This window comes from Nomascus leucogenys, chromosome 8 (genome assembly GCF_006542625.1).
Source record: "Nomascus leucogenys isolate Asia chromosome 8, Asia_NLE_v1, whole genome shotgun sequence".
NCBI classification, from domain to species: Eukaryota; Metazoa; Chordata; class Mammalia; order Primates; family Hylobatidae; genus Nomascus; species Nomascus leucogenys.
In genome coordinates this window covers 10,382,488-10,404,851 of record NC_044388.1, presented here as the reverse complement: position 1 = coordinate 10,404,851, position 22,364 = coordinate 10,382,488, and the positions used below count along the sequence as shown (strand labels likewise).

At 42.1% G+C, this 22,364-nt stretch overlaps 1 protein-coding gene across 1 annotated transcript in view; it reads left to right on the top strand.

Annotated features, from left to right (window-relative positions):
* The window catches only part of CLSTN2 (calsyntenin 2), a 642,375-nt gene that overhangs the window by 492,968 nt on the left and 127,043 nt on the right, over positions 1 to 22,364 (top strand). The window contains exon 5 of the mRNA XM_030816738.1: positions 9,047 to 9,196. Within this exon, the coding sequence (XP_030672598.1) occupies positions 9,047 to 9,196 (150 nt within the window). The remainder of the gene's footprint in view (positions 1 to 9,046; positions 9,197 to 22,364) is intronic.

Genomic DNA, 22,364 nt, shown 5'->3' with positions numbered 1-22,364 from the left:
GTTTTCAATTAAACTCTTCAAGTTTCTCTACCAGGTTAGCTGGTAGCTACTGTGCCCAGCAACCACCAGAAGCTCAGACAAAAGAACATCAGCAGGGGAATTCACCCACAAGGATCCCTTTGAGGCAGCCTTGCCATTAGAAATTAGGCTGTGGGCACAGCTTCAATGATACAACCATAGTGTGAAAGTTTAAAAGGTTTTAGTACGTACAGATTCTGGGAATACATGGCATGCCTACAGGCCACACAGAGATCAGGAAGTACAGGCTGGTAGAGAAAAAGAGACCAATGGGCCTATGTTTTTATTGAGTTCAAAGCATTAATTAAACAGATTTCCCACGGGGAGATTTGTTTTTGTTTTTGTTTTTGTTTTTTGAGACAGAGCTTCACTCTTGTTGCCCATGCTAGAGTTGCAATGGTGCAATCTCGGCTCATCACAACCTCTGCCTCCCGGGTTCAAGTGATTCACCTGCCTCAGCCTCCCAAGTAGCTGGGATTAATGGCATGAGCCACAACACCTGATTAATTTTGTATTTTTAGTAGAGACGGGGGTTTCTCCATGTTGGTCAGCCTGGTCTTAAACTCCTGACCTCAGGTGATCCACCCACCTCAGCCTCCCAAAGCACTGGGATTACAGGTGTGAGCCACCACACCCAGCCCCATGGGGAGTTTTAATTGTTGGCTTTAAAACAAGCAGGCATGAGTTCTAGGAGGTCACATGTTCACTGAAAGGTAGTCACTGTGGCATATCTGCACAGTCCATGCAGAGTATGAGGGGCAGCAGGACCAGGCAAGTAGGCTGTATCTAGCTGTCCCATAGGGAACTGGTCACCAGGAGGCTATTGTATAAGGCAGTTGTTTGAATTAGCCACACAGAGAAACTTGGAGAACTGGAAACTGTGTTAAGAGTGACTGACTCCTGCTTCTGGTATGGGGAAGTCCAACTAATATTCAAAATGAATGCCAAGGTAACATAAAATTGTAAGCATTCACTATAGCCATTAAGTCTTACATTTAAGATTTAAATCATATAAAATGTTTTTCTCAACCATGACGATATGAAACTAGAAATCAATAGCAGGACAAAAAGCTAGAAAATTCACAAATATGTGAAATTAAATAACGTGGTCCTGAACAACAAATGGGTCAAAGAAGAAATCAAAAGAAAAATTTTAAAAATATCTTGAGGCAGATGAAAATGAAATCACAATAGGTCAAAACTTTTCGGATGTAGGAAAGGCCATTTTAAAAGGGAATGTTAGAGAAATAAATAGAAATAAATGCCTAAATTTTAAAAGAAGAAAGATCTCAAATAAACAACCTAATGTTATACATCAAGGAACTAGAACAAGAACAAACTAAACCCTAAATTAGTAAAAGGAAAGAAATAACAAAGATTAGAACAAATAATGGAAATAAACACTAGAAGACTGCATAAAAGATCAATGACGACTCCAAATTTGTTTTTTTAAATAGATAAACTGATAAACCTTTAGCTAGGCTAAGAAAAAAACAGAGACAAGACTCAAATAGATGAAATCAGAAATGAAAGAGAAGACATTACAACTGATACCACTGAAATAATTTTCAAAGGATGATGAGACTGCTAAGAACACTTTTATACCAACAAATTGCATAACCTAGGAGAAATAGATAAGTTCCTAAAGACATGCAACCTTCCAAGACAGAATAATAAGGAAATGAGAATCTGAACAGACCAATAATGAGTAAGAAGACTGAATTCATAATAATAGTTTTTTTAAATATCCCATCAAAGAAAATCCCAGGATCTGAATTCTACCAAACATTGAAAGAACTAATACCAGTCCTTCTGAAACTTTCAAAACACTGAAGAGGGGGGAACACTTTCAAACTCATTTTATTAGGCTGGCATTACCCTGACATCAAAATCAGACAAAGACAGTACAAGAAAAGAAAATTACAGGCCAATATTTCTGATGCGCATAGACGCAAAACTAGTCCTCAACAAAACACTAGCAAACCAAATTCAACAGCACATTAAAAGGACCATACACCATGATTAAGTGGGACTTAGCCCTGGGATGCAAAGAAAGTTCAACATACACAAATCAGTAAATGTGATATACTACATTAACATAATGAAGGACAAAGATCATGTGATATCTCAATAGATACAGAAAAAGCATTTCACAAAATTCATCCTTTCATGATAAATATTCTCAACAAATAATGTGTAGAAGGAATGTCTTCAACACAATAAAGACTGTATATTACAAGGCCACAGTAAACATCATACTCCACAGTGAAAAGTTTAAAGCTTTTTTCTCTAAGGTAAGGAATAAGACAAAGATTCTCACTCTTGCCACTTTTATTCAACATAGTACTGAAAGTTCTATCCAGATCAATTAAGGAAGAAAAATAAATAAAAGATACATCAGAAAGGAATAAGTAAAATGGTCTGTTTGCAGATTACATGATTTTACACAGAGAAAACCCCAAAGACCCCACCAAAGACTGCTGCAACTAATAAGTAAATTCAGAAAAGTTGCAGGATAAAAAAGCAACACACAAAAATTATTTTCATTTTTGTACACTAACAACAAACTATCCAAAAAAATTTTTAAAAATGCATTTACAATAGCGTCAAAAGAAATAAAATACTTAGAAATAATTTAACTAAGGAGGTGAAATATCTGTATACAGAAAACTATAAAACATTGATGAAAGAAAATGTAGAAGACACAAATAAATTAGAAGATATTCCATGTTTATGGATTGGAAGAATCTATATTATTAAAATGTTCTACTCAGGAATGGAAAACCAAATACTGCACATTTTCACTTATAAATGGGAGCTAAGCTATGGGTATGCAAAGGCATACAGAGTGGTATAATAGACATTGGAGACTCAGAAGGAAAAGGATGAGAAGTGGGAAGGGATTTAAAAAACTACCCATTGGGAACAATGTACACTACTTGGGTGATAGGTGCACTAATATCCTAGACTTCACCACTATACAATGTAGGTAAAAAAAAAAAAAACCCACTTGTACCCCTAAAACTATTAAAATAAAAAAATTTAAAAATAAAATAAAATGTCTGTACTACTCAAAGCAAGATACAGACTCAGTGCAATCTCTACCAAAATTACAATGGCAGTTTTCATAGTAACAGAAGATACAATCCTAAAATTCATATAGAATCACAAAAGACCTCAAATAGCTAAAGCAACCTTGAACAAGAAAAACAAACCTGGAGGTATTACATTTCCTGATTTCAAACTATAAAACTATATTGCAAAGCTATAGTAATCAAATCAGCATGTAGCAGTTATAAAAACAGACACATAGACCAATGGAGTAGAATAGAGAACCCAGAAATAAATTAATAAATTCACACATATATAGTTAGCTAATTTTCACCAAAGGCACCAAGAATACACAATGGAAAAGAATAGACTTGTGAATAAATAGTACTGAAAAAAACTAGATATCCACAAGCAAAACAAACCAAAATTGGACCCTTCTGTTACACTATACACAAAAACAAATTCGAAATGGATTAGAGACTTACACATAAGACCTGAAACTATGAAAACCCTAGAAGAAAATATAAGGAGAAGGCTCCTTGACATTGGTAGTGGCAACGATTCTTTAATTTGATAGCAAAAGCATAGGCAACAAAAGCAAAATTAAACAAGTGGCACAGTATTAAACTAAAAAGCTCTGCATAGTGAAGAAAGCATTCAACAAAATGCAGAGGCAACCTACAGAATGGGAAAATTATTTGTAGACCATATATGAAATAAAGAGTTATCCAAAATATATAAGGAACTCATATAACACACAATAGCAAAAAAAAAAAAAACTGATTTTAAAATGTGCAATGGACCTGAATGGACATTTTTCCAAAGAAGACACACATATAAATGGTCAACGTGCATACAAAAAGATGTTCAATGTCACCAACTACCAGTAAAATGCAAATCAAACCCTCCATGAGCTATCACCTCACAACTATTAGGATGACTACTGTCAAAAAGTCCATGAGGAGAAGCGTTGGTGAAGATGTGAAGAAAAGGGATTCCTTGTAGACTGTTGGTGAAAATGTAACTTGGTACAGCTATTACGGAAAACGCATGAATGTACCTCAAAAAATTACAAATAGAACTACCATAGGTTCAGCAATTCCACTTTTGGGTATGTATGCATAGGGGGAAAATAATCAGTATCTTGAAGAGATAGTTGCACTCCCACATTTATTGCAGCATTATTCACAATAGCAAAGATGCAGAAACAACCTAAGTGACTGTTGACAGATGAATGGATAAAAAAATATGTAGGAGATACACACATACAATTGAATATTACTCAACCTTAAAAAAAGAAGGAAAACCTGCCATTTGCAACAACTTGGATGAACTTGAAGGACGTTATGCTAAGTGAAATATCCCAGACACAGAAATACAAATGCCTCATGGTATCACTTGCATGTGAAATCTTAAAAGGTTGAACTCACAGAAATAGAGAGTAGAATGGTGATTGCCAGGGTTTAGGGAGGGAGTGGGGGAAAAGAGAAGATATTAATCATAGCATATAAACTTTAGTGATTAATATAAGATGAATAAATACTGGAGAATGTACAGCAGGGTGACTACAGCTAATAGTAATGCATTATATACTTGAAATTTGCTGAGAGTAGATCTCAACTGAGCTCACCACACACACACACAAACACACACACATGAAAGGTAACTATGTGACATGATGCATATGTTAAATAGCTTGATCATGGTAGTTATTTAGTAAGGTATACATATATTAAAACATCACATTCTATACCCTAAATATATACAATTTTTATTTGTCAATCATACCTCCCTAAAGCTGGAAAAAAACCCCGCAAGTTGGTGGACCCCACACTTGCATCTACCACCCGTATGTGTGTGTCTGTGTGGTCTTTGACAAGTTACTTGAACTTTGTCTCAGATCCTCACCAGTAAAATGTCAATTGAATATTGTACCAGTGCAGTGTGATTGTTACCTGAACTGATACCAACAAAATACTGGAGCCTCTGGCACAAGCCAGCCACAGCCATGTTAGAGAATGACAGTGGAGGGAGCGGTAGGCTCTCAAGGACACCCAGTTACCACTTGGCAGATTTTTTACTTTTCAAGCAATTGTTTGGTCTTCGTGCAGCCTCAGCTGGGCTCTCTCTTTGTCAGAAGGCTGCCCTGGTGAATAACAGGATTCATGCTTCTGAGCCAAATGTTTCCTAAAGCCTGCTCATTCTTAAAGTGAATGAAAATGCTTATTTCCCATATGAATGGAAAAGCGTTATATGCCTTATGTGGGAAACTTGGAAAGCACAGAGAAGTATGAAGTCACCCATAATCCTGCCAAAGTAACCATTATTAACAGTTAACCATTAAATCATTGTTTGCCAAATTTTCAATAGTTTTTCTGTAAAGTTTTTAAACAAAATTAGGGCCACAATATCCTTGCATTTGTCTCTCCTCCCTTTTTTCACTTAACATTTAATTATATGTATTTTCCCCATCTTTAAACATTCTTTATAATCACCACATTTACTACTGAACAACAATCCATCTTATGCATAGACATTATACTTAGCTCTTCCCTTATAGTGTCAGGCTATTTTTCAGTGCAATAAATACTAGATGAACATATTTGCACATGTATCTGCAATTGTATCATTTTTCCAGAATCAATTTTTAGAGGAGGAATTGCACTCCCAAAAGGTATAAACAATTTCAAACTGACTGGCATGTATTGCCAAGTAGCTTTCCAGACAGGTTGTTCCAATTTAAATTCTACTAGAAGAGTGTTGGCCAGTATGTCTGTTTCGTCCCCTCAGCCCCCACTCTCCGCGTTTTAAAAAAAATACCTAAACTAATATGCATGGTAGGGACCGGTTGTTCTTTGAAGGTGAATTTTTCAAGTTCCTTTGGAGAAATAGCTCCAGGGACTTATGTTCACCATGGTTAACTGTGGGATTAGGTCTCCTGAGAAGATAGTGATAGAAAAATCATTCAAATATGGGAGAAAAAGGTACAATTCTAACAGAAGCAAAACAGGTGACTTTTCTGAGCTTTCAAAAAATTTTAACTGTGTATCTTATTGAACTATGACCTTCTTCCATGCAACAATTGGTCACAATACTATACCCTCAGTTTAGTGCTAATGCTTCAAATTCTGTGCTTTGAAACTCATTTTCACATGCACAAAGTTGGTGGTGGTGGAGAAGGTAAATTAGTTTCTCAGACAGTTTCATTAAGACTTGTTATGGAAGTAGACCGTCAACAAATTGAGCCAAGGATGCAGCTTGTGTGTTTATTTTTCTACCACAATCAATAGTGTTTGGTCTGCTTAATGTTGTATGCATTGTAAACTCTGAGCCTGCCTTTTGTAAGAGGAGTATCTTTTCAGAGCCATTTAATTTTCAAAGAAGTTAATTTTTTTTTCAAAATTCAGTGTGATGTTGTGAAAATATACTTTTCATGGTTATACTAAAGTGCTTCCACCTGACAGAATTCCGCCCCTGTGATAACTATAACCACATATAAGTTTGAACGTTACCAACCAATTCTGAGTCATTCCGGACCTGTGCAGGCCCTCAGAACTGAGAAGGAAACAATAATTGAGGAGAAATGAAAGGGATTCCGAACACCAGCCACTAAGCTAGAAACACATCAAACATGTTTTTATTCAGATATTTTTGACTGACTTTGTTAACTAAATTCTATCTCAAATTGGTGGATGAAGCTGTATTTTTAGAAATAGTCCAGAGAAGATAGCAGAATAGATTATTCTAGTTCTTTTTTTTTTTTTTTTCCTGAGACGGAGTCTCAGTCTGTGGCCCAGGCTGGAGTGCAGTGGCGCGATCTCGGCTCACTGCAACCTCTGCCCCTGGGTTCAAGTGGTTCTCTTGCCTCAGCCTCCCGAGCCACTGGGATTACAGGTGCCTGCCACCACAACCCGCTAATTTTTGTAGTTTTAGTAGAGACAGGATTTTACCTTGTTGATCACGCTGGTTTCGAACTCCTGACCTTGTTATCTGCCCACCTCGGCCTCCCAAAGTGCTGGGATTACAGGCGTGAGCCACTGTGCCCGGCCGATTATTCTAATTATTGATCCAGTGTCTTCGGCAACTTCATATTCCCTCCTGGACATCAGCCAGCATCCAGGACGAGTTACTTGAACTTTGTCTCAGACCCTCACCTTCCCATTTCCTGCTCCTCCCACCCTCACATAGATTCACATGTGCAGCACCTGCTCATGGCCTGGTACCAATACTGTTTCACTAATATTGTGTAATTGGTGGACCTTTTTTTTTTTTTAATCTTTAAAGCATTATTTGACTTTTCTAATTTTCCAAGTTTTCTTGTTTCATTCCATGTTCTTTCAATATGCATAAACAATACATAGCAATTAGAAGAAAGCTTATTTAGGTAATTTTTCTTTAGTTTTGATGAAATATAAAAATATACCTGAGTCAGGCTGGGCATGTTGGCTCACACCTGTAATCCCAGCACTTTGGGAGGCTGAGGCAGGAGAATCGCTTGAACCCAGGAGGTGGAAGATTACAGGGAGCCGAGATCGGGCCACTGACCTCCAGCCTGGGTGACAGAGCCAGACTCTGTCTCAAAAAAAAAAAAAATATATATATATATATATATTTATATTTATATTTAAAAAATAAATATATATATAAATATAATATATTAAAAAATTTAAAATAATATAAAATATATATATTAAATATATAAAATATAAAAATATATATATATATATGTCAGCCATTACCTCTTTGTTTATTTTGTTGATTTTTTTTTCAGACAGTCTTGCTCTGTCACCCAGGCTGGAGTACAGTGTTGCAATCTCTGCTCACTACAACCTCCACTTTCCAGGTTCAAACAATTCTTGTGCCTCAGCCTCCTGAGTAGCTGGGACTACAGATGTGTACCACCACGCCTGGCTAATTTTTGTTGTTTTAAATAGAGATGGGGTTTTACCATGTTGGCCAGGCTGGTCTCAAACTCCTGTCCTCAAGCCATCCACCCACCTCAGCCTTCCAAAGTGCTGGGATTACAGACATGAGCCACTGCACCCAGCCTATTTTGTTCATTTGTTTTTGAATTTCAATTTTTAAAATTTAGTTTCTGGTAAAAGATGATAACATTTGAGTTCTAATTTGCTGTCAACTCTGCCGCCAAAAAAAAAAAAGTAGGAATGAAATTATTCTCAGCAAAATATTTTAATCTCTTAGAATCTACAGATGTGTACCACATCTGTAAATGCACTTTAGGTCTTTATTAGTTCTTTGAAACTAAAATTTTATTTCAGCAAAAATAATGAATTAAAATTTTGCTCATTAATTACCAAATATTTATTTCAGAACCATAATATGAAACCCACAGGAGCAAAAACACACAAACAACTCAGAAAAAAGTTACTTGGTCTCTCTTGGAGAAGAAAAATGTCTTCTTCAGGGCAAAAAGTGTGTTATTCTATGTTTTCAGAAGGGAGGTCACACGTTTTCTTATTGATTTTACTTCCTATTTGGTAGCAAAAATAATGTGAGATGAGGCAGTGAACATTCCTGGCAACAAGCCCAGATGTTAAAAAATATGTGTCAGGACATTTTCTGAATTCCATCTTTTTCCCAGAGATATCCTTGCAGATGAATGGTCTTTGCCCTACATCAGGGACACAATCACATGGCTGTACTTTAGGAGGAAGTCTTCTGGCAGCCCATTACTTATAAACACAAGCCAGCTGGATTTCAGGCGTGTGCTCGAAATTCCCTGGCAGTCCTATTGCGCAGCTAGGTGGCTTCAGCCAGTGGGTTCCCAGGAATTTGCCACCAAAGCATAAGCAGGCTACAAGTGGAGCCGTGCTCCTGTTTGCCCTTGTTTTTACAAAGAGATAAGGAAAAGGGTCACTTTCTTCTTGTGAAGGTGGGTGGAGTGGAGAAGAGATTTGGGAGAAGTACAGTGTAGTTAAATTGACCTGAAATGCTTTTGAACATCTCTGTTCTTCAGGCAACATCAGGAACACTGAGAAGCTGAGCTATGACAAACAACACCAGTATGAGATCCTGGTGACCGCCTATGACTGTGGACAGAAGCCTGCCGCTCAGGACACCCTGGTGCAGGTGGACGTGAAGCCAGTTTGCAAGCCCGGCTGGCAAGGTGGGCCTGTTTTATCAGTCTTGTGCGAAGGCAGCATGGTCTGGTGTATAGAAAGTGGTGTACTTGTCCTCAAATCATCACAACACATAACTTTTTAAAGTACAGTCACTTTGCTGTGAGAAATAAAGTAGCTTGCTTATTATCGCAACTCTTAGGTGATGTATTATCCCCATTTTTCAGCCGAGAATGTCAGAGATATCTCCTCTAACCTCATGTTCCCAGTTTGTCCAGTGCTCCCTTTCTCAAATCTCATGACATCTTTGATCAATAGTAATTATCTCACAGCATGTAGGAGAAATTGCCAGCAAGCCTATTCACTTTACCCTAGGGTGCTGGGTCTACCTGATGCATTTCAAGTTTTGCATCATGGATCAACACCTGGGGAAAGTCGTCATGTTCTTTGTGCTCACACAGAATACACACAAACAGAGGTGGGAGATCCAGAATCCAGACTCTGGATTAGGGAGTGTATAAAATGTTGTCTCTGGGAATGAAGAAGCAATGGCTTTGGATGGAGGTGGATTTTTGTGTCAGTTTAGATCTTTTAGAATGCAAAGAAAACTAAATGCTTAGGTCGCCCTTAGATAATAGAGTTTATCACTGAACTAAGGGCAAGTAAGGAAGGTGAGGACAGCTGCATAGATGGACCTTACAGAGATTTGAGTGATTTGTGGAATAATAATAGCTTTAGTGGTGATGCCAATAGATCTGGTGGCTGAGCAGGGATTCTAGAATTATCTCTGCACCATTATTTTGGCTGCCCAAAGAGTCCCTGTCTCTACTTCATGTGTTGAGGATGCTGCAGGCTATTGCTTACTCATAACTCATAAAGTGCTTCATTTCTGTGTACTGCCTTCTCTTGGTGTGTCTTTAAGCTTCTGCCTCCCTTTTATATTCTCATATTTTCTTTCTCTCTCTCTCTCTCTCTCTGCTATCGTTAATTCTTCAATTCCCTAGAAAGAGTTGGTGTTAGTCACTCACATCCCTGTAGGGAAGACTGATGCCAGACCACCCTATAAATCTCTGGTCAGTCTTTGAATGACTGCCTTTTAGTCAGTTATTCATTCCTAATCCAATTCATCAGGGTCAGATTGGCAGGACATCATGGTACAAAGTAAGGACACCTGTGTCAGAAGCTGCCTGACATTCCCCTCAGAAGGCAGTTCTCAAAGCACTCCGCCCTTGCACAACTTGATCTCCCTAAAACTTAAAACTGAAAAGATCGGAAGGGGTAATTTAACCCACCTCTGGAAAGAGCTGGAGTCGTTTGCCTTTGAACAAAGTAGAAAAGATGAAATGCTCAGTAGAGGAACCACAGGTAAGGCACATGAGAGGTAAAGAACAAAGCAGAGTCATCTTTGTGTCAGTCTGTTAGGATCAAGGAAGAGACATAGAAAGAAGGACAAGCCAGAGTGGGAAACTTTGTTTTCCCAGCCTCAGGGAGCCTGAGCTCTGATTGGGTATAATTCACTAAACACGAGGAACCTGCCGACAGAATTCTGTCTTGTTCGCCACTGAATTTCTCAAGCTTGGTGCAGTGTCTAGTGCCAATGGTGGGTGCTCAAGAATAGTCATTGAATGAATGAATGGATGGATGAATGAAAGAAAAGGTATATGAGTTAAGAAGTACTCACCTTGTTTTGTTTTTAACTCATGAGGATTAGCTCCAATGAAGGTATGGCCTTTGAAGAGAAAACCTGGAAAGAATATATAAACTCTGTATGAATGAAATATGTTCACAAGGAGAATTTAAGTGGGAAAAGCAAAACACACAGCTATATCAGGAGAATAGTCCCAATGCTTCTCTGACTTTGACAAATGAGGCACCTACAGATTTGTGATTACATTTTTATTCCTATATTTAAATGTAATTTCCTAACAGAATTTGTACTTATTAAATGTACGCAAGGAAAAACCTGGTCACAACGTTTAACTCTACATGTGAAGAATGTGTTGAGCACCACCCTATAGTGCACACTGCTGTTTGCAGCTCTGGACAAACCTTGTCGGGCAAGGCTGGTGCCCATTTGCTGTTGTGTCTCCAGTGCCCAGCACAGAACCAGACATGATGCAGGCACTTAGCAAGTGTTTAACGATGGAGGAATGGTCAGCAAAACTTCGGTTAAAAAAATGTGCCTCTCTGTGGCATAAAGAAAGCAGGGAAGAGACAATTCCCTGCATCCATTCATAGTGTCAGGCACAGTGATTTAAACACATGTAACATCAGAATCAACTACTTCATAGTGGCTTCCCTGCCTTAGCTGTGTGGGATATGATGAGGTTTCTCTTCAAATAGCCTGATCAATCCTTTATTCTTTAATTCGTAGTACCCCCACCCCGACCCGTTTTTTCTTTTTCTCTTTTTTTCCTTTCTGCCTTTGCTACATGCCCAGACACGCCACAGTAGCAGGCTTATCAGTGCCAGCTCACGTTCCTTTCCTTATTTGGAAAGAAGACTAGCTCTGTAGCTCATTGCAGACACCCCTTCCCCTTTTCCCCTTACGTGCCCACCCTATCTAAAGAAAGTTCAAATGTTTAGCCAACCGGGATTAGTTCAGATTGTGTGACCCGACCCCGGCCAATGGGGAAAGGATACAGGGGCAGGACTTGCGTCAGGAATAAAGGCTCTCCTGCCCCTTTGTTCAGGTGTGTTCTCATGGCGACTGGCCAAGGAGAAGCACCCCTCTGCGCAGAAGTAAAATTGCTTTGCTAAGGATCCTTTGTTTGAGTGTTCAATTTCCTCAGGATTTTGAGCATTATTCTCAACAGCTGCCAGCCTGTAGTGGCAGAAGCTGACAATGAGTTCTTCATCCTTAATCTTTTCCCCCCCCCAGCTTACCCCTTGCAATTCCTTCCTGCCTAAAAGGAAATGAATTAGAACAGGTACAAGAATTCAAACTGCCAAACTGTGTTGGGCATCCAGAGCCAGAGTCTCGGATGTCGCCTCTCTCAGTCACTGCCCCAATAGGCTTCCAGATCATACATAGGCCCTCCAGGCTCTCTGATATGTATAGCAGGCCGTAGGGCCTTTCTACCTTTCCTGTCCCAGCTCCCAGACCTAGAGAGGAACCTCATCTCCTCCTCCCAGCCTGCTAATTCACTTCATTCCTCCACTTGGACAACCCTCACTCTTACTCACTCATCTTGGGGCCTATTCTCTCTTATATCCCTGGTCAGGGCTGCAGCCTCTTAACTGGAAGTTCACCTTTCTCCACGGAAGAACTGACCACAACTGGTCTGAGTTGTGTGTCTCTTGTCCTACCCCTTCTCCCAGCTGTGTAGAGCAAACTGGAATGAACCGTGTTTTACTGGCTTGCTTGCTACTTGCAGATGATGCAGACTGCCCCTTACTGTGAGTGGGCATCAAATGCCTTGGGGGAAAGGCTTGGCTTTTCATGGAGCCTGTATGGGGTAAATCCTGCACTTTGTAAATAGACAAGGAACACAGAGAGGGGAGGACATTCAGGGGACCAATGAACACTATGAGGAGAGCAGTTTGGCTTGCAGAGAAGGCTGTGACTGGAGAGGTGTGGAAAGCAAGATTGGAGGGGCCTGTGGTAGGGGAGTGTTGGTGGCTGAGGTTTTGAGGTCAGGGTGAGGAGCTGCAATCAGCCTCAACCCCCTCAGATCCAGCTGAGAGGGGACTGTGTGCATTTGCCAGACATAATTCCACTTAATCCCCTGGGAGAACAGAGGCCCCTCCCAAACTGACTTCTCACAAGCAACTGGAGTAACCAAGCAAATGCACTTTGGCAGTTTGAATTCTGGTACCTGTTCTAAGCCATTTCCTTTGAAGCAGGAGGGGATTGCAGCATAGTGAATCCAACCCATTACACGCAAGAGCTCCTGCCTCCCGCAAACACTCCCACTCAGCATGTTACCCAGTCCTTACTGCGGCCAGCTTCTTCCAATGAGCTTTCTCAGAGTAAGGGAACCTGCCCACAGCTGGAGCCTGTCCTTCCTTCTCAGGGCCCATGAGGACTTGCTCTCAGACTTCAGTGATGCCCCAGGGCAATGGCCCTCATTGTTTATCACAATTGCCCCTTCCATGGGCAGGACAAGAAGAGGCTTTCTCTGAATGCTGCTGGCCTTACCCAGCTATGCACAGAAGGACATCTCAGACCCCGGCTCTTCTGCTGTCTGCCTTTCAGACCTTGGCCAAAGTATTATCTACCAAGGCTATGGTTTCCTAATTCCTGCCTTTTCTCTGTGGGTTGGTCTTATCTTCTCCCTTAGGGCAGAACCACACTTCTTGCAGCCCATGGCACTGAAGTTTCCATCCATCACCTAAGCATGAACTGAAAGTGTGTTTGCTAGCATCACTCACCAATGGGCAGGGTAGGGCTTATCAAGGGTTTAGCTTACAGCAAGGGGAGGAAGGAAGGCTTCGCATCCAGAAAACAAGCCCAGGGTGCCAGACACATACATCTTGCTCTTATGTGAGCTTTGTCTTCTCTGCTGTATTCTGAGGTTGTAATTCTGAATAGGTGATAATGGTCAGCTCACTCTCCAGTGAGATGGAACTTTGCTGAAGGGAACACTCCCATTCTCAGTTGGCCAGGGAAGAAGATGGCTCAAAGCATAAGCCAGACGTGTGTGAGTGGAAGGGAGAACTACTTCTCTTTGTTTTGTTCTGAGCTTTGAGAACTCACAGTGTGCTTAGAGGTACCTCTAGTTTTCAGGGATGAAAAATTATATTAGGAACTAGGAAAGTGATGCACCTGCAGCAGGTCGCATGCTAATGACGGGCTTGCATCCTACCTCTCATGCCAGGTTTTTGAATTTGCAGTCTTTCTTTTTAACATTTAATTTAAGTTCTGGGATACATGTGCAGGACATGCAGGTTTGTTACATAGGTGAACGTGTGCCGTGGTGGTTTGATGTCCCTATCAACCCATCACCTAGATATTAAGCGCCACAGGCAGTAGCTATTTTATACTAATGCTCTCCCTCTTCCCTGCCACCTGACAGGCACCATTGTGTGATGTTCCCCTCCCTGTGTCCATGTGTTCTCATTATTCGGCTTCTACTTATAAATGAAAACATACAGTGTTTGGTTTTCTGTTCCTGCATTAGTTTGCTGAGGATAATGGTTTCCAGCTCTATCCGTGTCCCTGCAAAGGACATGATCTTGTTCCTTTTTATGGCCGCATAGTATTCCGTGGTGTATATATATGAGCTACATTTTCTTTAAGGGATTAGGTTTTAACATATGAATTTGGAGAGGACACAAACATTTAGTCTATAGCACTGACTGTCTTAAGGGAGTAAGAAGGAGATGACATACAAAAGCTATCTTTGAAGTCTTTAAGGGCAGGGTTTTAGTAGAGTAGTTAGGATGGGAAGGAGAGGTTTTGAACGTTGTCCTCCTAGTAAGGACCTATGGTTACCTGATGTTATATGGGGCCCAGCAAGAAAGAATGAGTAAGGGGTCATCTGTGGAACCAGATAGCCTGTTTGAGTTCTAAGAGTACTGTTTTTACTTTTACTATTTATTGTCTTATATGGTATTTTCCACCTTTAGCAGATGAGCTATTGTCTACAAAGCATCATTTAAAGAGGGAACGGGGCTGGGCACGGTGGCTCACACCTGTAATCCTAGCACTTTGGGAGGCCAAGGCGGGCGGATCACTTGAGGCCAGGAGTTTGAAACCAGCCTGGCCAACATGGTGAATCCCTGTCTCTACTAAAAATACAAAATATTAGCCAGGCATGGTAGTGCATGCCTGCAATCCCAGCTACTTCGGAGGCTGATGCAGGAGAATCACTTGAACCTGGGAGGTGGAGGTTGCAGTGAGCCAGTATTGCGCCACTGCACTCCTGCCTGGGTGACAGAGTGAGACTGTCTCTCTCTCTCTCTCTCTATATATATATATAGAGAGAGAGAGAGAGAGAGGGAACAGGTTTGAGAAATAGTAGATAGACTCAGTGGACCGTGGTAGATAAACTGGATAAGGAAGAGAAGGATAGGTCTGCCTCTCCCATTTGGCACATGGGCCGCCGGATGGATTATGGTGCCAGTCGCTGAGGTGGCAACATGGAAGGAGAAGGAATTATGTGCAGCAGCTGAAGAGTCCATTTTAGAGAAAAGATCAATTCGAGGTGCCAGAGATGTCTAGTGGGCAGTGGGATCGTCACATCTGATGCTTAGGAGACAGGTATGGGCTAGAGATGGAGATTTGAGTCTCCTGGATATATGTGCTTGATGGTGGAGGGCTTGGGCATGGATCTCATTACACATAGAGTAAGAAGAGGGCTACAGACACTCCCAGAGACGGAGAATCCTCTAAACAGGCTGCTAGATGGCCTTGTGGGGATCCCAGTATGCACATGTCTCAAGTTGAGTGTTTCTAAGCTTTCTCTATTTTCTTTTCTTTTTTTTTTTTATTTCCATAGGTTTTTGGGGAATGGGTGGTGTTTGGTTACATGAGTAAGTTCTTTAGTGGTGATTTGTGAGATTTTGGTGCACCCATCACCTGGGCACTATACACTGGACACAGTTTGGTCTTCTTAGTGTTTCCGTCTTGTCAACTGAATGAAATTACCCAAGCCTGGGCCTGTGTGTGCTATGATGACTTGGAGAAGGACCTGTGTCCCTTTGTGGACCAGAGCACTGCAGAGGATGTGGTACCCTTGGAGGCTGTCAGGGTGAGGGTGGCAGTAACAGCAGTGGGCCCAGCCAGAGATTGAGCTTAGCCACATGTCCCTGCTGAACCCCCCTTACAGGGGCAGTGACCTGTCATTTAGAAGATCGTTTGTAATTCAGTTGCTAGTTTGGGGTTTTTCTGTTTGTTTGTTTAGTTTTTATTTTATTTTACATTATACTCTTTGGGGAAATGCATCCCTTGTTTATGCTTTCCTTTATTCTTTTTAATCCCTTGGCCCATCTTTTTCTGTTTCAAGCTGAAAAGATTGTCTTCCACAACACTTACTTGGTACATTTTCCCTTTTAATGTTGCAAGTCAGATTTTGTATTCATTATTTGTTCTACTAGAATGAACCCAAAGTTCAGTATTTCACTATCCCTTTATGCAAAATTATTCCCCTTTGAAGAGAGCCACCAGAGACTTTCCTCGTGGGCTTTCACTATTTTTCCCCAGATGTGTTGCTGACTGGACTTCCAGGTTTTCTGTGTCTGAGGCTCCCCAGACTGAAGCATCAGCTCTCCAGCCCCCAAGGAGCCCTTCTTTGTCTGATCGCCTCATCCATGAGTGTGATCCCATGGCAGCTAATTACGCCTTGCTCAGCAGCAATTCACACACCACCACCAGTTGGAAGAGTTTCTCCCACAGGCCAACCGATTTTGGTTCCTTTTACTTTCCCAGTAAGATGTCCTATTTAAAAGGAAAAGAAAGAGAGATGCAGCCACATAATTGAACCATTTCCTTTCTGTTCTTTGGGTTTTGAATAATTCTCCAGGTGCGTCAAATGGTCTGCACTGTTTCTTCCACCATCCCACAAACAGATCCTTCATTAGGAAGGAAGGGTGGTAGCTTTTGGAGAAGCGCTTCTCAAACTCGAACATGCACATGAGTCAGTAGGGGGGATCTTGGTAAAATGCAGATCCTGATTTAATAAGTCTAGGGTAGGTCTGGCTGCTTCCACCAACTTCACTTTGACTAAGACCATGCAGAAAATGCTTACTAGACACCTGAGTGTGTCTAACACTTTTGTGTTGAAAAGACAGTGGCAGAAAGACAGCATCTAATCAGCATTAGATTAGCAGCAACTACTCTAATGCTGGCTAGATTCGTTGCTCATAGATATTGGCATTGTGAGAGACACTGAAATTGAATGCATATTACCTGGTGGGAAATATTTTTTTTGGAGTGAATTAGTTAACCCTTTAGTGAAGGCCTACTGTGTGCTAAAGGCTGGGGATACGGGTAGGATCTACCAGGACTCCGAGTATAGAAGGAGATGATAGAAATGCTGAGGATAAAGTCTGCACTGGAAGGACTGTGGGAAGACAAAGGGGATACTTAACCTTGAACCAGGCAGGAGCCCCAGGGAGATATTCGTGGAGCTAAATCTAGAAAAACACTGGGCTTTAGCACAGAGAGGAGGGGGGTATTCCAGACTAGAAAACAGGTGTTAGGTGGAAAGGAGCACAATGTGGCTGGAGCAGGGGGAAGAAGACTGGACTGGCCAACTGAGGACCAGGTCATGGAGGGAGGGCCTCCTTCTGTATCATCCTGAGGACAGGGGAGCCGCAGAGGCTTTCCTGCCTCCATGTGGTTAAGAGTATCTTAGGGAAGAAGGACTCCTCGGCAAACCACATAGATGGTGGCTGGAATGCAGAGACTCATGGGAGAGAGACCAGCAGAAAAGAATGATTATTTCTGAGTGCACTTTCAGGTGGAGCACTCCCCCAAAAGTACTAAAAGTCATGTATTTTACTCCAAACTCAAGTTAAAGTGGGCATGAAGGTTAGATTTGCAGGCAAATCTCATGAGATTCCATAGGCAAAGGGACAAAGATGGCAGTTGGGCATGTCTGGGGCTGAAGAAGACCCTGCTACACCTTGTCAAGTGTATGTCCCAGTTCCCTCTGCAGCTGTCACCTGCTACCACCCTACCGAGGAGATAAACACCCAGTCCCCAGGGGTCAGCTGGTCACCTTGCACCTTCCAAAAGTCAGATGGGTTATTAAATAAACTGAGGATCTGGCTTACATTTTACTAGTGAAAGGCATTGATTTCAAATCAGAGGGTGATAAGCCCAAGAAGGTGTCCAGATTTGCTTGGAAAGTGGGCCCAGGGCATTGCCAGAAAGACAGAGTAAAGAAGGATTCTCGCCCTCAGTTCTGTCTTTTACTGTCCCGCCAGGGTGTCTAAGGTTCCACCATTGCAGTGTCAACCTTTTATTTTAATAGATAATCTCCCCTGAAAAATGAAAATACCTCCTGCAGGAATCAGGTGTTAAGCCAGGAGTCAGCAAAGTGTAGCCTATAGGCCAAATCTGGTTGACTATCTGTTTTTGTACAACTGTGAACTAAGAGATGGTTTTTACATTTTAAATCGTTGAAAATAAGAAAAATAATATTTCATAGCACATTAAAATTATACAAAGTTTTATGCTTAGTGCATGTAGATAAAGATTTATTGGAACACGGCCACGCTCATTAGTTCACATCGTGCCTGTGGTTACCCTACAACAGCACAGTCGAGTCGTTTCAATAGATTATGTGGCCCTCAAATCCTAAATATTTACTATTTGGTTCTTTACAGAAAAAGTTTTCTGATCCCTGCATGAAGCTCTTGTTGTCCATTGATGCCTTAGCAGGGAGTAGGTGATTAGCAGGGAGTGGGTGATTGGACGCCTTAGCAGGGAGTGGGTGATTAGATGCATAGCAAAGCCTTGAAAGAATGAGAGATCAAATGGACATATTTAGACAGAGGCAAAGAAGTGTAAAAGTCCAAAGCGAAGTTCACTACACAAAGGGCAGGAACATCCTGTGAGATAAGCAATTCTAGCCCATTTAATAGATAAGGAGAACTTAGAGAGATTGACTGTCTTGCCCAAAATCTCATAGCGGTAAATGGTAAACATGGAATTGAAATTCATATCAGCCTATTCTAGAGGGCATCTTACTGTGTCAGAGGAAAGAGGATAGAAAAAGGGGGTTGAGAATTTCCAAAGGGAGATGTTATGAGCTTTATAAAAGGGTATATCAGAAAACATTTTAGCAGAGAGACACAGCCTGTATGTCCTTAGGCAATGTATTTAACTTTTCAATTACCTTATCTATAAGATGGTGATGAGACTTACCTGGAAAGGGTAGCTGGAGTTCAATGGGACCATGTCTACATAGCACCTAAGAGGCGCCACAACTCTCATTTCCTTGATTGAACCAGGTCTAGGGAACCATTGCCTTGAAGTTATAATTTGTTCAAAAATAAACCCAGGCTTGAAGACTGTCCATCTTTCAGATACTATTTGCCTGAAACTAAAGTTACCTCTGATTATCTCATGGGCCAGAGAAACACAAAGTGGGCCTGAGACTTGGGTGTCAAGCTTCAAATCCAAAGATGCTGGGCCCAAGTGTGGCTCCTCACACCAGGGCAGGAAGACTCTACCTTTTCCTTAAAGAGAATTCAGCATGAAAAATTACCCATATACCCTTCCATTCAATAGGACAGCACTGACTTTTTGAGCTTCATACCAGAGGGCTCAGCTTCTTCCTCCACCGTCACAGTCTCTTTCCTATCCTTTTGATTCTCCCTGTCCCCATTTTTGACTTGCCTCTCCTTCCCCTTAATTTCTTCTACATTCTTCCTCTGGTTCCTTCTGCTCCTCTTCCCTTTTCTAAGCATATGCCCTGAACCCCACACAGGTGTAGGTGATGGGGGAATGGGGTCAGGTGCAAACCAGTGGAGATGGAGCTAGGTATGGAGAGAGAAGGGCTGAACCCAACCCTTAGCTGGGTCATAATCTAGCCACAGGCTTTGCTTAAGCTATTTCTCTGGCTGAGCTTTGGTTCCCTAACTGTAAATTAAGAATCATAATCCTTGTCCAAGCTATTTTGTAAGATTGTTAAGACCAAAAGAGATTCTAGCGTAGAAATACTTCACAAAATTTAAATCCCTATGCAAATGAATGCTGTGATTAAATTGGGAAAATAGACACCGTCATGCAAATGAACACACACACACACACACACATGAGTACACACATTTAAATCCATAGAATTGAGTAAGGCCGTGTGGCTTAAGCATCATGTCCTGGATTTTTGTACTTAAGGTTGGGATCAAAGGGAGACAGTGGGGTGGGGTAGAAAGTGTACAGTCCTGGGGGTCGGTCCAGGAACTCAGATTTCAGTCTCAGCTAGGCCCTAGCTCACTCTGCAACCTTGGGAAAGTCACTGCTGTTCAGCTTTGGCTTCCCTAAATGTAAGTGCCTTCTTATGACAACCAGCTGCAAGGCTGCCAGTGGAGAGCCTTGCACAGAACCATACACGATGGGGCTCAGAGAACAGCAGCACTTTTTAGTTCCCTTTATCTCAATTTAAAAAATCACAATGGAGTATTTTTTCCTCAAATAATTGGAAAAATCATTATTGAGGCCTGAATTCCACTGACTGCAGCAGCGTGACCCCAGGGCGGTTGCTCCGGGGTTTGCAGCTGCTAAAGGGATTGCTCAGATCTGCCTGGCAAGCAGCTGAGCTTCTGGCGGAGGGCCTCGTGGGGGCACTTCTCCGTGAATAATGACCTGTTTTGACATCACTGACATAGCCAATCATTAAGGTGCAACAAATGGCTCTGTACAGGATGCCGATTTACCTACTCAGTGGTATCTTAATGTGCTTAAAGAGCTGCCAGATAAAAGTGTCCATGCTCAAGTCTGCTTTGATCTGACTCTCCTGTGGATAAGCCTGGAGGGTAATGAGCCTTGGAGGTTTTCTAGGTCCAATAACATCAGCCCTGAGGGGAAGAGGGTGTGGGCAGACTGCACTCATCCCAAACAGTACTCAATAATAATAATAGTAAGAATCGTTACCACTCATTGAGCACTTACTATTTGCCAAGCCTTATCTAAGGGCATCCATTGCATACACGTGGTCATTTACTCTTCACTGAACCCTGAAAACTGTTATTTTCCCATTTTACAGATGAGAACACTGAAGTTAATACACCTGCCACACAGCTAGTAATATTGAGGCCAGCTCCATCTGTCTGCAGACATAGAGATCCTGCCCAATTTCCTAAAATGCATCTCAAAGGAAAGGAGAACACTGCCATCTTTTGAGGCCATTGGAGGAAAGCTATTTGGGGGAAAGTTCTGAAATTAGAACTCTTCCCCCATGTTAAAAAGAAAATATGTCATTGGATAGTAAGGCAGACTTGAGAGAGGACCATGGCTTGTGGATGGTGGAGGTGGGAGGGAAGGGGTATCACTCTTGTCACCCAGGCCCACCACTGGGACCTGTCTTCATTCAGGATAACAAGGTCATTCATCATTCAACTTTAGATGACCTCTCAGGGACCACAAGGGGAAAAGCCTTGCCCAAGGTTATGCAGAGAGGTGGAACCACAGCTAGAATCAGGCCTCCTGACTCAGAGCCCCTCATGCTACCTCATCTCCCCATGGACCTGGGTCTGCCCCTGAGCTGCACAGTCTGCCTACTCCCTCTTCCACTGACAGTTCTTTGAAATTTTGCAGTGGGCTAGAATGTCTCCCTGCAGGGAGTCAGCAGAGGATACAGCTTCAGAGTGCAGGCTCCAAAGCCAGAAAGACCCAGGTTCAAATCCAGTTCCATTTGACTCAAGGACATTGGATAAGTCAGTTAACCTCTCAGAACCCTCAGATGTGGCATCTGCAAAATGAGGTTAATAGCAGTACCTATCGCAGAGGGTTGTCACAAGGCAGAACTGTGCCTGGCAGGTAGGAATGCCTAAATTAATTCTAGCAATGAGGAAAGTGAAGGCAGAGGAGAGCAAGTAGAAGTGACTAAGGTGCTTTTGGGAGTCTGGCCAGCCTCTCAGCATTATTTGCTGGCTGTGTGACCTTAGGCAGGTCATTTGATATCTCAGCCTCAATTGTCTCCATGGTAAAATGACCCTGCTAATCCCTTCCTCAGATGGATGCTCTGCAGGTTGATAACATGTGTAAGAGGCTCAGCAAAGTGCCTGTTAAATGGCGGCTTCCTTCCTGCTCTCTGCACTACCCAGTGGAGGGCAGCCCCAGCCAGCCTGGGCACCTATGCTGCCATCTGCACACAAGCCATACTTGGATTCTCATAATGTGTGTGACCACAGAAACTGCCCCTCCTCTTCCTGCCACAGTTGTCCTCATCTCTAAAGTGGGCAGAACAGTGCCCCCTTCTCCCCACGTCTACCTCCCAGAGATCCTGGTGGAGGGAGGAACTGGATGGAGAGCCACGAGCTGGCTGAGGTTGGCCTCAGGAGCTCTGGATTCACACTGTTAAGTGTGGTGCGACCCATGAAGTACCAACTCTGGGGCTTGGAGCATTGACCCCACCCTAACCATGCAGAGGGACAGTGTGGTCCTGGCCCAACTGAGCTTCCACTCTACTCAAGAAACTTCTCCCAGGGCCTACTCTGCACCCGGCCAGCCCCTGGGAACCATGAGCTGGAGCAGTGGTGAGGTGAGGACAGGCAGGTGAGCAGTCCATTCCATTACAGGGCAGTCAGGGCACTGACAAGCAA